General features: G+C 41.8%; 1 protein-coding gene across 1 annotated transcript in view; it reads right to left on the bottom strand.

Moving 5' to 3' along the window:
• Ttc17 (tetratricopeptide repeat domain 17) overlaps positions 1–12,355 on the bottom strand; it is a 117,554-nt gene extending 105,199 nt beyond the window's left edge. The window contains 2 exon segments of the mRNA XM_038329916.2: positions 12,196–12,237; positions 12,239–12,355. Of these exon segments, the coding sequence (XP_038185844.1) occupies positions 12,196–12,237; positions 12,239–12,355 (159 nt within the window).
• Between the last annotated feature and the right edge of the window lie 3,108 nt (positions 12,356–15,463).

The following is a 15,463-nucleotide window of genomic DNA, read 5'->3' as shown; positions in this document are numbered from 1 at the left end:
TGCTTTCCCAGTGTTGGGATTATATTCATGTGCCGTTGCACTCGTACTCCTGCTGTGGCTCTAGGACTGAAGGAAAGCATGTTATTTATGAAGACCCTCTTCCAAATTCTGATATATTTTTATTTATTTGTTTATCGGTTATTTGAAAACAGGGTTCATTGTGTCTAGCCCTTGCAGTCCAGGCTGGCTCCAACTCAGAGATCCACCTGCTTCTGCCTCCCAATTGGGGGATTGAAGGCGTGCACAACCAAATCTGCCAATTTATTTTTGACACAGAGTCTCTGTTAAACTGAGGATGACCTTGAAATTCTGACCCACCTCCCAAGTGCTAGAATTACAGGGGTGGGTTATCATACCACAATTATGCAGTGTGGGGATGGAACACAAGCATTTTGCCAACTGTATCTCTAGTTCAACATCAATTTTAGTGGTTAATATTTTGTTTTGAGGACAGGTTGTTACCATGTGAGCAGACTAGCTTTGAACTCATGCTCTCCCTACCTCAACCTCTCAAGGTTAACCTAGCTCAGGGTTAACAAGCCTACTTTATTCCTAAAATTTAGGTTATTCATTATTTTTCTTTAAAAAAAACAAAACTGTGATGAGCATCCTTCCACACATGTTCTTGGGACAGCAGTCCAGATAAGTTCTTCTCTTTGAAGAGAATGTCTAAGTCAGAGGGAATACACTTCATGGTTTTTGCTAACATTTTTCAAAACGTTTAATCAACTGAAATTTCTACCAACAGTGAATTTCCATAAGCCTGAGGAACACAGGAATACATTTAATCTCAATCTTTTGTGGGCTTTATATTGGCCATTCTTTATACTTAAAAATATTTCTCCTGCCTCAATTTAATTTGATAGTTTATATACAATATTTTAAAACTATGGCTCTAGTTAATGAACTGCAGGTGATTATCTTAATTTTGTGTTTCCTGTCTTTCCAACAGTGAGTGCATATTGCTTAAATTTATATGAAAAGTCTACCTATACGTCATGTTATCTTTGTAACATCAAACGAGCATACTAGAGAATAATTTTGTTTATTTAAATTTTTAAACCCCTAAACTGCAATAACAAGTAAAGTTCAATGTCTGGAGGGTAGCTTTCTCTTAGTATCATATAGGCAGTTCTTGTCCAAGGAGAAGGACTCCAAAATACCAGCTAAATGTCTTTTCTGGAACCTTTCCTTTCTTAAATCGTATCTGAAGTCTAATTTCTTGCCATTGTTCAACAGAACTGGCCAAGGAACCTTTGCACCTGTGCTGCCAGCTGTGGTCATACCATGGCAGTCAGGATGAGTTTTAAGGGGATGGGCTGAGACAGGCAGGTCCCGCTGTCAATACTCTCCACCCAACTACCCTTCAAGTTAAGCCATGATGGACTTTCACCTTCTTTCAAGTTCAGAGAACTGCAAGTTCGAAATATCAATCCAGCTCTACTTAGGCTCCTGGCTATAAGCATGAAAACTTACACACATTTGTGCATATGTGGGTGTGGTACATGTTGTGTGCATGTGCCACAGTGGGAAGGCTATTCCCCAAGACAGCCATTCTCCTTTTTTTTCCTTTTAGAGGGGAGACACTCTCTCTTAAGGACACTGATTAGGGCCAGGCTGGCTGGTTAGTTCCAGGATTTCTCCAGGCTTCACCCTTTCAACAGCGGGATTAGAATTTATGACACAGGGAAAATATATAAACAATATACTTTCAGCTAGACTATTGTAACTCTCCAAGAAAGAAACTAAAATGTTGGATGAGATGACAAGAGTCATGCATTATTTCTCCATGTATTTGTCAAGAAGCTCTTTGTCAACATGTATGAAAGCAATGTAGCTGATTCTGTTGTTACTGTTTTCTTCTTTTGAGAACAGGCTGGTCTCAAACTCCTATGTAGCTGAGTCAAATGTGAAACCCCTGATTTTCCCTGCCTCTTCCTCTCAATTGCTGTTTATAGATAGCTGTTTTATATGTAACTCAAATGTGACTTTAATTCAAGCAGTAAATAAGTACTGAACAAATACAGCAGGTAAAATAATAGCCAAACTCATGCTCAGATCCCTAATCTTGTGAATACATTATGCTGTATGGCAAATGAGAATTAAGATGTTAACCAGATGAATTGTTGCTAATCAGTCTGTCTTAATTAGGACAGAGATCACAGCTTGGATATCAGGTGGGGTACTGCGAAATTTATATAGAAGAGGGAGAGTGTGCACATGTGCATGGCACACACACACACACGGTAGGCCGCAGAGAGACAGACAAGGAAAGAAAACAAAGTCAGAGGCATGCACTGCTGCTGATTTTGAAGATACAATGCTAAGAGCCATAGAATACTGGCAGCCACAGGCATTCGAAAAGGTGGGCATTGCCCAGAGCCTCCAGAAAGATGCACAGGCTGCTGTCCTCTGGACTATGCCTGTGAGTCTCAGGTTGACTTCTAGCCTTATTAACTGGAGGGCAATAAGTTTAGGTTGTTTTAAACCATTAAGTTTGTGGTCTTCTTCTTCCTTCTTTCTCCTTCTAAACAGCAAACAATAGAAAATAATATAAGCACTCACTAAGCTAGATATAATTACCACGTTTGAGCTCTAAAATTCTTAGTGCAATAACTGGGTTACTCAAATCCCAGAAAAGACACTACATCAGGGCGAGATGCTGGCCATACTGTTACTGAGGTGAACGGAAATGGCCTGGGATAACTTGGCTAGTTTTATGCTGGAAATCACCATCCTAAGAGAGTAACTGGATTAGTTAATATCATTACTAACCCACTGGTCAGGGGATGAAACCAATGTGATGCTTTCTTTTTACTGCCATACAAGTAGGAAACACACATTAATGATAAAAGTGTAATTTTTCTGGGAAGACATGAAGATGCAACTGAAGGTGGCTTTTTGCTTGTCACTCTTACTGATGCTACAGTGCTGTTTAACTCAGAGCAATGCATGGTCTTTTCCTGAAGTGAAATTATGACAAAGGTTTTGCACATCCCAACTAGTGTTGGGCATTTTCAACTGTTGGGGAATATTATTTTAATGCTTGTGACTTTTTGTTTATGCTTGCATTGTTTAACTCTGTGAAGCTGTGATTCTTTGCCTGTCTAAACACCCTGATGGTCCTAATAAAGAGCTGAATGGCCAATAGTGAGGCAGGAGCAAAGATAGGTGGGACTGGCAGGCAGAAAAGTATAAATAGAAGGAGAAATCTGGAGAAGGGGAGGGGAGGAGCAAGAACAAGGAGAGAGGGCATTGGGGGCCAGGCACCCAGCTATACAGGCAGTCACGGAGAGTGAAAAGTAAGATATGTAGAAGTAAGAAAAGATAAAAGTCCAGAGGTTAAAAAGATAGACAATTCAATATTTAAGAGTCAGGATAATTTAGATTAGGAAACTGGCTAGAAAACAAGCCAAGCGAGGCTGGACATTTCATAACTAAGATAAGCCTCTGTGTATAATTTACTTGGGAGCTGGGGTGGTGTGACCCTCAAAAGACGACAAAAGAGTAAGAGCCAAAACAATCAAAACATTTCATATACTGACATACTCCTTAACATGATAAGTTTGCCAATACCTAGGGAAATTAGAGTAACACATTCTTTAAACCAGTTAACTCCATTTCTAAGAATTCACCTTACAAATACTCTAGGCAGGATACAAAGAGGACACACTCACTTGCCATAGCATTATTTGACAGAAAAAAAAACAAAAACAAAAAAAAACAAAAAAAAAACAAAAAAAAAAAAAACAAAACAAAACAAAAAAAACAAAAAAAACCTGAAGACTCTAAAAGCCTGCCAAGAGCACTGGATAAATACTATAGAATACTCATTCAACTGGTTACTATCAAGTCTTAACCAAGAAGGAAGCTTTTACTTTATTGTGGTTTTAAGCTAGCAAGTTAGTCATCAGACAAAATGTTCCAGTTGTCTGTTTACAAGAGAAATTCTAAGTGTTTGCAAATACAAAGAACTTTGAGGAAGAACACTCATTGTGATGTGGCCAGGGAACCTCGTACAATTCTTATTCAGAAATACTGGCTCTTAGGATTTAGCTTGTCCAAGCTTTTCATTTGTAACAGGAATCAAGGAAACCCTTTGTCACTTCAAGTAAACACACCTTCCCTGTCTAGAGCAGTAAAATGACGGTGGCCTATGAGTGTGCTGACACGTGATACCTGCAGGTAAAAATACTGTATGCAAACATGCTTTTCTCACCTATTCAGTACTCGTGAGTGCAGACCATGTGCCGGGCACTGTTTTCAGTTCTGAGGTTACTTCATTGAAAAGGACAAAGCTGGTGTCTTCTTGAGTGGACAGGAAATAAAACATAAATGCTATAATATAGCGCCAGCAGTGAGTGCTATGAAGAATAAAGCAGAGGAAGTAGACAATGTTGGAAGAAATGTTTTAGTAATGTAAGAGATGCCATCTGAGCCAGACCTGAAAAAGAGGCAAGCTGAGCTACGATGGCATCCCTGTAGAGGGGCGGTCCAAAGGCCAGAAACTTGCTAGGTTTGAATAGCCCCAAAGACTATTTCAGCTTTGAAGGCTGAAACCCAGTACATCACCCTAAGATTGACAGTGGGACCTGAGGCTGGAGAGGTGAGCAGGCCTCTGGTCTCTCAGGCCTTGTAAGCTATAGCAGAACCTAGCTATTCATCTTCATGTGTGATGTGGAAAACCAATGCTCTCATGTTCCTCTGATTCCCTACTATCTTCCTATCTGAGAGTGACTGATGTGGCACATGTGTTAAAAAAAAAAAAAAAAAACAAAATATTTTCAGTGATTCTGGGGGGAACAGACAGACCATCTAGGGCACAAGAGAAGTGGGAAGACAGCTAAGAACTGTCAGCAGAGCAGGATGGAGGCAGAGCTAGGCTGGACTAGGGCTACAGAAGTGAAGTGGAAACACATGGCTGGACTGGGAGCACTTTGGATAGTAACAGTGGCAGCTTATTTTCAGGCTGGGTATGAAGTAGAAGAATGAAAGAGTCAAGAAACACCAGTCTTCGGTTTTTTTTGTGTCCTCAGCAATCTGGTGAATGGAAGAGATCTGGGGTGGGGTGGGTTTAAGGCATGTGTACATGTGATGCCATTCTGAGTGGAGACCCCAGGAGACATGGAGCTCAGATTGAGATCTGGAAGGCTTCAAACAGGCCAAATTTTATGGCATGAGGCTGCATGAGACCATCAGGTAGGAGCAAGACAGCACACCAGCCAGTAAAAGTCATCAAGGAAAGGGGGATCAAGCAGAAAGAACAAAAGTCATGGCCAAGGGGCTCAGAAGAGAAAAATAGAGTCTGTGTTTTGGCAATCATGAACGTAAACAGTTCAGTAAGGTAGGAGGAGGCCACTGGGCTGCTAAAAGGTCACTCAGAGTGAGTGTGGCAATGAGGGGAAGTCCTGGGTGTCCTTATGAGAGCTGTAGGGATAAAGGCTGCTGACTGGATTGGCCTTTAAGAGAACAAAAAAAGAGTACACATATGAATCTTTGAGTTATCTGCTGCAGAACCACACACACAGGAGCTCTGCTTGTTTTAGCTTTTGCTATCAGGGAGTATCACTGAGACACAGGTACTGTTCTCCATATTCCAGAGTGCAAATCTGAGCTAATATTTGACCTTGGCTCTCTCGGCAAAGACCTCATATTCCTCACTGTCAGCATGCCTTCTGTTTGCTTCCAAACTACAACAGCTGCTGGGCCCACAGCTGATTGTAACCCCTGCTCAGCAGTGTAGCTGTCAGCCCGTGTCTACACTGCCTGGCTTTCTCATTCTCTTCTTACTTTTCTTGTCACTGTTTTTCTATTGCTTCTTGACATATTACATGTCTGGGCAATAAAGTTTGATCTTTGTGTGTAACCCTAGTGAAAGAGAGGATGTTATCCCTACAGAGGCATAACCTGATCAACAGCAGCCAGGCAAGAGTGGTTCTCTGAGGTAACAGTCCTCATTTATTCCACAGGCCTGAGAGCTGAAGGGCTCATCAACTGAATCAACTTGTATCTTTCAAAAAATTTCCACAAGTCTGAGACTTCCAAAAGGCTGTTTCCAGATGATAATCAAACTAGTGAACACCAGCTTCATAAAGGGCAACTGTAAATGTCCAGAAGTGGAATCCACTCATACGCTTATTCACAATAGCTGATCAAGGGTTACACCTGTAGCTCTGACAGCAAGGGAGGGGGACTGCAGTGGTGGAGGTGGATGTACTCAGACCCTCTTGGGGACCACTGCAGTGAGTGTCCAAAGGACACGAAGACAAGCGAATGGCACATACCTTTAATCCCAGCACTTGGGAGGCAGAAGCAGCGGATCTCTGTGAGTTCCAGGCCAGTCTGGTCTACAAGTGAGTTCCAGGACAGTTACACAGAAAAAACCCTGACTTGAAAGACCTCCCCACCAAAAAAGAAAAAGATTAAGCAAATGGACAGTACATGGGCCAGTAAAGGCTTTCAGAAAGAAATTCAGCATGCTATGAAAACACAAAGAAAAATAACACCAAAGTTGTGGAGCTACATGTGCAGAGGACAGAAGCAAGGGAGAACATAACATACCTAGGATGCTTGTAGCAAACAGAGCAAAACGTGCGGCTGCGGGTGTGTTGTGAGTGTGTGTGGGTGTGATGCTGGAGGATGGGTTAGGTACTGACAGATGATTATATAAAGGCTAGAGAGAAGAAAGGGTTAGGTTAGAAGTTGTGGAAGAATTTGGGTTATATCCGGGTACACCATAATCAGGTGATCTCCTTTCTAAGAAGTACCCAAACTCAGCTGAGTCACTGTGGCATGTGAAAACTCCTCTCAGATCTGCCTAAATCACCACTGGATCCAAAATCAAATAGCCCATCGAATTCTAACCTACCGAAAGAGCAGTTGCCATAGGGACTTTGGCCTCTTTGTCAACTCCATGTGGTGTATCTCTTCTTTGGGCAAGAGCTGCTGAGAGTCACTTAGCATGTATGCTTTCCAAAAGGATCAGCTTTCACGCATCAGCACCATGAGGAACTTCACTGTGCGCAGGAAAAGCATCTGTTGCTTCCTAGACATCTGCTTGGCTGAAGGCAGATGATCACATAGTCACCAAATAACTCATACATTGAGTCCCCTCTTCTCTCATTGTCACCTAGCCTAAATGTACTATGAAATACTTGGCTGAAATAATCTAAATGGAAAGAAAACAGATTAGATGAGCATTCATTTATTTCCACATTTGCTCTTATGTTTCTTTCTATTCTTCCACTTCCTGGGGTAATATGGTAGAAGAAAATGTTGTATGTACTTCAAACAGCACAAAATGCATGCTACTGTAGATAAATATGCTTATAATTACTGTCACTACTAAATGATACTGATTAGATGTATGAAAAAGGTTACTAAGTGTAACATGTATTGTTTTTTTACCTTAAATAATTATTTTTTATTTTATTTGCATTGATGTTTTGCCTGCATGTATGTTTTTGTGAGGGCGTCAGATTTCGAGTTACAGACAGTTGTTAGTTGCCATGTGGGTGCTGGGAATTGAACCTGGGTCCTCTGGAAGAGCGGTTCAGTGCTCTTAACAGTGAGCCACCTCACTGAGCCATCTTTCTAGCCCTTGTAAGTGTTTTCTTTAAGAATTCTTCCCCACAGAAAAATACTCCCTGCCACTAAATTTAAAAACTTGATGATTCTAACTTTAGAGGAGAAGGAAACAGTGGTCAAGAAAAAATGCTACACTGTGGAGATAGTGGGTAACAACAGAGATTCTTCCTAAAGGCAGAGACTTAGCTAGAACATTTCAAGAGTTCACTTGATAGGAGATGAGCCAGGCATGGAAGTATGCACCTATAAACCTTACAGTTACAAAGTTCAAAGCTCAAAGTCATCCTACATGATGGGTCTGAAGTTAGCTGAGATACATGAGAACCTTTCTAAAACAAATGAAAAACAAAACAAAAACAACTCACAAAAACTAAAGAAATAGGATACTGAGAACTGCAGAGGGTCTGTAGGCTAATCAAAAATTAATTTAACATTCCTTATTATTAGCAGGTATTTTTTTGGGGGGGGGGGAAGAAAAAAGAAAAAAAAACCTTGGCCTGATGGGTATTCTTATCTCAACACTTGAAAGGTGGTAACAGAATGATCATAGAGTTCAAGACAAGCCTCTGTTACACAGTTTACTTCGAGGCAAGTCTACTTGACATGAGACTTTCATGTTGAGGCAAGCCCTAGGCTACATGAGACTTTGTCTCAAGAAACAAACAAAGAACAAGAAAAAGGAAGGAAGAGAAGAAGGGAGGGAAAGAAAAAACTGCTACATTATCGTTAAGCAAAGAACATCAAAATTAAACAACAAAAGTATTTAACTGAAATTAAAGAAGTAGGGGCCATGAATTAAGAGAGAGCAGAGGGATTATGGGAAGGGGTTGAAGGAACGAAAGGGAAAATGATGTAATTATATTTTAATTAAAAAAGAAATACCTGAAAATTTTGTCTAGAAGCATATTCTTCACAAAACCAACCAGCAACAGCCCCAGTTATGATACGAAGAAAGTTTGCCTGCATTCTGTAGCTGAAGCATGCTTGCTATCCCTCTTCCAAGTGAATGTGTGTGCATGTGTGTCACGAGCGCAAGTCTGTGTTAGAGACACGATCTTACATAGCCCAGGCTGGTCATAAACCTTGCTATAACCTACTGACAAGGATAACAAACTACTGACCATCCTGCCTTCACATCCAAGTGCTGGCATTACAGATGTGTACCACTAAACCTAACTATGAAGCCCATTTAAACACCTAAAGATGATTAGCCAGTGGCATCTCTGGGGAACTGTCTTGGTTTTATTATTTAAGATGGGAAGACCCATCCTCTGTGGGTAACACTATTCCATGGGTTTGGTGCCTGGACTGTAAAAAGGTGGAGAAAGTAAGCTGAGCACTGGCCCATATTGTTAACTCACTGCTCTCTATGGTTGTAATGTGAGTAACTGCTTCAAACTGGTTGCCTTAAGTTCCTGCTACCCTGACATCTCCGCACGTTCCTATTGATGGACTGTAACATGGAGTGGTGAACTCCCTTAGGTGTTTTTGTAAGGATATTTGGTCAGGGCAGCAGGTAGGACAATGAGACCTTCTTTCTCTCTTCCAGGCACAGGGGCAATGAATGAAGAAAAGGTATCTCAGAACCCAAAGTTGAGAAAAGCTCGCAGTTGTGGGCAGTCTTTTCTTAATCTTTGTCTGTCTATGGTGGAAGAAACATAGCAAATGGAGCATTTGCTTCACAACCCATGACTTCCCTAGAGTACGTTCCTGGAGTTCAGTGGTAGGAAGGTAGGCTTCTTAGCTAATGCAGGGATTGTGGAAAAGAAACACTGGTTTTCATGGCATGCACTGGACACTTGCTGTAGCCAGCAGCAACCCAGTTTTTTATTGTGAAGAGGCTGACTGCAGGAATGTAGATCTGCCTGACTGAAGCCCCAATTCAACCACCTAAGGACAGAGGGTGTCTACACTTGCACCAGTCACAAGCCTGCAGTGTTGAACTGGTGGGTATTGATCTTACGGTGCGCTAAGCTTGAGATATAAACCCAATGAATATGCACTTCTCCTGGTAAAGACTCCATGCTGTACTTAAAACTAACTACAATGATGGAAATGCCCCTAATTAAATATACGCTTTGGGTAAGTCTGATTTTTTTTTTTCCTGGAGAGGACAGGATCTCATTATACAGATCTGGCTGGCCTAGAACTTGCTAAATAAGTAGACCAGGCTGGCTTCAAAACTTAGATCCACCTGCCATTGCCTCCTAGTGCTGGGATTAAGTTGTGTGCCACCACAGCTGGCTCCAGTTCTGATTATTAATTCCTATAAATATGTTCACATTTGCTGTGAAAAAATGACTATACTGTAGAAAATACTGACTTACATATAATTAGAAAAAGTTTAAATATAAGAATTCAAATAATCCGAGAGGCATTTGCCACTCTAATTTACTAAGATTTTCTACTTCAGTTTGCCCATAGCCCCTTCTTGATAGTAGATCATTTTAAAAAACTGAAACCATACTTCTGCGTCTCGGCTGAGTGACAAAAAGCAAGAACCAAGCAGTGGAATTACATATGCCAGGCTTAGGTACAGTATATATACGAGGCCTAACTATGTTTCGAATTTACGAACGAATCTACAGTATCCCCAATCTGTGTACTAATATATACCCAATGTGACCACTGACTGCAATCTAAAACTAGGTTTATTAGGTTTACCTGAATTAAGTTTATTGCCAGGAAAGGACACAGGAGTTAGGCAATTTTTGGAGTCCAAACAAAAGTGCCCACCAATCCAATTCCGATCTTATTTATTTGTACTGATTTCCCTTTAGATTAACTCCATTCTCTTATACCTACCCTTCCAGTCATTACACTGTTGGTGCAACTTTACTTTTTATAGAATAAAATTTCCTGGCTGCCAGAAATCAGTGCTGCAACTTTTAATGGGCAGAGAAGAATTGGAAAAGTCAGTGAAAAGGGGTCATTAAAAAAAGACACAAATAAAAAGACTTGCTTTTGAAACTTTAAGCCTAACTACTTACTGAAGGGATGACTAGGCAGTCAGAAGATTTGGCCTTTTCTGAAGGCAAGTTATTAAAATCTTCGATTTTCCTTCTAAAATGTAGATCCAGTGTGCAAGGATGGCATTTGTTAACAAGCCAAATCAATTTAACTTCTCCACTGCATATTCAGCACATCAACAATCCATATCCATCAATGAGCCTTCACTTTTTCAGATGGGCTACTTTTTCAGCCAAGTGGCAGGACAACCAAAATGGGAAGGAGAAGTCAATGTCATATAGAGTATAAATAGCTGTGGCCAGAAACAATATAGCAAAAAGAGCCAATAGGAGAAGAGCTCCCCAAATTGCAGTGTAAGTACTCATTCAATGTCATCCCTTCATGAGGGCCTCAGAGAAAACCAGCAACAGCAAACAAAAGATGAAAACACGAATGGATACAAGATTTCTAACCTTATGCCTAACAAGACTGCCTTACTGTATCTTCTAGGGTTTCTGAGAACCTTTTGAAGGCTCAGCTGGAGCTCAATGAAAATTAAGCTGGAGCTTAATATTCATGGAAAAGAAACCTTTTAAAATGGGAGACAGTTATAAATACACGTGAGTAAACCAGTATAATGGAAAGACAGGGGCCGACTTTTTAAAATTATATTTGTTTAGATTCAGTGTTTCTACAGTTAACCCGAAGGGTCAGTTAATTTCACGTGACTTTAAGTTAAAAACATTAGTTAGCATGCTTCAATTGCATGGAATACAGACTTTTTAAACGTCTGCTGGACGTTTTCCGATTGTTGTCAAGCACTGAAAGTCATTAAGTTTACAAGTCTGTGGTGGAACGTAAGCACGCGAGCATACACACGTACTCTAGCCATCAGCAGTATAAGCGCAAATGCGGGCATCAGAAAGTTACATAAGAAAAGCAGTCTGTCCTTTTAAAAATCAGTTCAAGCATACATTAATCTAGTAAACTGCATATGCTCCAAGCCGCGGCTGGGCCACAGGAACTAGGTAAGAAGCAATGGAAAAATAAAGACGCAATGAAAAGAGGGCACTTAAGAGCTGAATGATGCAGACAAACGCCACCAGAGGCATCTTCTGGCATCTCCTTCGGAAGGAGCAAGAATGGTTGTCTTTAATGAGCCCGAGACCTGGCTAACGGCACAGCCTAAAACAACCATATCCTTAAACAAATCCACCATGGTGGGAGAGAAGATTGGAGGAGTCGCTTTAAGTGATTGATCATTCACTAAAGCGACCCTGCTGTCAACCGGCTTGGGACTCGCGCCACCCCGGCATGCCACCTGCTCTCCACTTCCTCGGGAAGACCTGGTGGCGCGCGGGACCCGGCCCACAGGCTCCCAAGGCAAGAACTAAACGATGCCTGTGTGATTCCTAAACCCCCAGCTCAAGTCCAGGTCCCCAGGGTCGATTCCGGGACGGCGCGCGGCCCCAAGGTGGAAGGCTGACAGGTTTCCCTCGGTGGAGCCGGGGCAGGGAGACCGGGGGAGTGGGCGGCGCGGGGTTGAGCGGCCCGCGGGGACCATGGGGAGGCGAAGCTGGGGGCGGAACCGCGCGGAGCCTCCCCAGGGGCCCGGCTCGGGATGCCCCTGACGGGGAGAGAGGGGTACCCTGGCCGCACCTGCTGCTGGATCTTCCCGTCCTCCGTGACGACCCAGTGCGTGGCTGGCCAATGCCCCTCGAGCCACCACGCTCAGCAAAGCAGAAAGGCTGAGAAGCCCACCTGGGCCAGAGCGAGGCGGCAGCTCGCACCGGCCGCGGACCCCTATTGCCGCCGCCATCTTGCCCCCCCAGCCGGGTCGCTCACACCGGAAGCGGAAGCTACTCGTCGCCGTCCGCCATCTTGGGAGGGGTCGCCTCTGGAGACAGGAGGAGGAGCCCGCAGGGTGTAGCTGTGGCTCCCTACCAGTTCCCTTCAGCAGACGCTTGGGGCAATCCGTTCCCGCTACTTCTCGGAGCTGGAAACTGCCTTTAGTTATCCTGTAGTGCTCTGTGATCTCCAAGCCTGGGAACCAGAGGGGAGATAGTGCAATAGTAGACTAGGTGGAGCTTGAGCACGAAGTGAGAAGACTGGCTGGTGGTTTCTTTTTAAAAGTAAGTTGTTTTTTTTTTTTTTTTCCCCCCCCGGTAGTGCAATAAAGATGTGCTTTCGTAGCTACCTAAGAGAGGCATTATGTTTACAAGTTTCGTAATGGAGTGTCAGCGTGTCCCACTCCTAATGCGTCGTGACGTAAGGAATAAAAAAGTCGCTCTGGTTAACGTATCAAATACAAAATAGCAGTCAAGATCTGCATATATGATCGGTGTAGATACTTAGTTTCTTCCGAAATTTAGAAAGCGATGTGTACTTACAAATCAGTCACATCTGCTAAGGCCCAGAAGTGTTCCCTTCTGGGCCTGAACAGCAGCACGTGTCTAGTGGACCTTGGTGGGCAGCTCCAGTCTAAAGGCCTAGGTGGAGAGCCCAGATATTGGCATCTCCAAGGATTGTATTAAATATCGAAGTTTTCAGCACTTGTGGCTTCCCTCCCCCATGCCCTGCTGAGTTTTAAGGAAAGTCTCAGATGACTGATTTGTTATTCAAGTTTGAGGCTTACTACCAACAGGTAGCAGAGTAATGGACTAGCTTAGGTTCCAGCTTCTACCAGCATATGTTCTTAGAGGTATTTCACGACTGCCAATAGTATGATGTTATAATTTTGTGTTGTCGCTGTTATGCTTTTTTCTGTTGGGAAAAGGATAAGAATAGTGCCCTGCCACCTCCCTATATAGATGTTGCAGAAAAACAGGTCGGTTTTGTTTTTTAAAATGGAGTCCCCAATATGCAGCCCAAGTTGTCTGAAATTTATTATATAGCCCAGGCTGGCCTTGAAGTCCTCCTTTGTCAGCCTCTTGATGCTGGTATTGCTGTCGTGAACCATCAGGCCCAGCCCCAAGGGAAGCTTTTCTTAAAGTACTGTAACATTCATTTTACTAAAAAGGTGCAACTTGGGGGTGGAGAGATGATTTAGGGCTGAAGAGCATTTCTTCCTCTTCCAGGGAAACCAATGTTGGACTCACCTGTAACTCCAGCTCTGGGGGAATCCATCTTTATGTATGTGGCACAATTCTCATATACAAACACACATACACCATACATATATATCTGCCTTTTGCAGTGACAGTGGAGACTGGGCATGGAAACATGAACACTGAGCAATAAGTCAGGATGTTTGACGAGTTAATTAAAATATAGATAATGGGTGTGTGATAAGGGTGTGTGTGTAAAAGAGAGTGCTACAACCAGGTGAAAAAAGGATTGGCACAAATGATTCAGGTAAAGTGTGTTAAAGGTGATGCTGGTGTCAAATTGTTAGGGTCTCGTGTGTCATTGAGTTTAAATGTAGACAATAAGGAGTATAACTGAGTTTTAAAGTAGTGACACCTTATTTTTAGGTATTGTCATCTACTGTATATAAAATAAGGTGGCATCATTTTTTTCTTTACAATGCTAACGAATGAGCCCAGAACCTTGCATAGCTAGCCAAACACACTATTAATGAGTTATGTATCTCTAGCCCGTCATTTAATAAATACACCTACTTGGCTTCAGAACCCCTGATATCACATTTTAACTATTAGCAATTTCTTTGGCATTTAGCCTTTGGAAAGGAGGCAAAATTAGCTTCTGTGAACTCAATGGATCATCTATTTGTTTTTCATAGATCATAAATAATCCTTGTGCTTTGAGACAAGATTTTTGAGAGCTCTCCATGGTTTTCTGTTGTGTAACTAATCTTCACAAACGTAGTTTCTAAGGGAAAAAAAACCTACTGTCTCACACAACTGGTATCAGGGCTACACTCTGAAGCTTGGTGGTAGGGTTGAGTGAGGTGTCCTCTTCAAGCTCATTCAAGTTCTTGCAGGTTTTAGTTCTTTGCTGTTATAGGACTGAGGTCAGTTTTCTTGCTGGATGCTGACAAGCCATTAATATGCAAAACACCCACTATATCTTGCTGTGTAGCTCTCAACATGGCCATTACTTTTAAGGTCAGCAAGAGAATGTCTCCAGTGTTTGAAATTGACTCACTACATCTCTAATCTAGATTTAATGAATTTTTGATAAGATTTTCCAAGTGAATAATTTTCCTTTTTACTTAACCCCAAATTAGCTTATTTGTGACTATGACATTTGCAAAAATACCTTTGGCCAAATAACATAGTATTTCAGCAAATTTCACATAGCTACATGTGTCTTCCATAGTCCAGGTGGATCTTCTTAAATCCCAGTCTTTTTTAAAGTGTAAAAAAACTGTATATATTCAATGTACAAGGATGTCTGTGAACACCATTCCTGCTTTAGGCATTCTTAATGCAGAGAAGAGTGTTTGCTTATTTCTTCCCAGTCTTTACTTGTGCTTCCTTTTCTGCAATTTAAGGTATAGCTCAAATCCTAGTTTGTAAAAAAAAAAAGTCAACTTTCTTGCCATGTCTAAATTTTGTAGCACTAATGACACACCATACTACCTTGTGATATACTTTCTATATTTTGAGCAATGAAACACTTTAGTAATTTCTGTAAAGGTTCTTAGGTTTAGTTTAGTGAGACACAATACACAGTAAAACTAGGAAAAGAAAATACAATACAGGTAGTCAGCAAAGACAAGCAGAGGAATAAACTTTCTCTCCTAGGTCAGGGAAACTTCCCAGAACAGATGGCAATATCCTATGTAATACCACATCTGAAAGATCCCAAAGCACTTTGGGTATTGTATTCTAGGTAAAACTGGTATCACTGAGCATAAACATGTACAACACAGTTCTCTAGAAAGAACAAGGACTGTCCCCAACTTAGATCAGTTCATTCTTGGTATGTTCTGAGAAGTACAAGCAGGACTGGAAAGAGTTGG

This window comes from Arvicola amphibius, chromosome 5, assembly GCF_903992535.2.
Source record: "Arvicola amphibius chromosome 5, mArvAmp1.2, whole genome shotgun sequence".
NCBI lineage: Eukaryota > Metazoa > Chordata > Mammalia > Rodentia > Cricetidae > Arvicola > Arvicola amphibius.
This window is presented reverse-complemented; position numbering and strand designations above follow the sequence as displayed.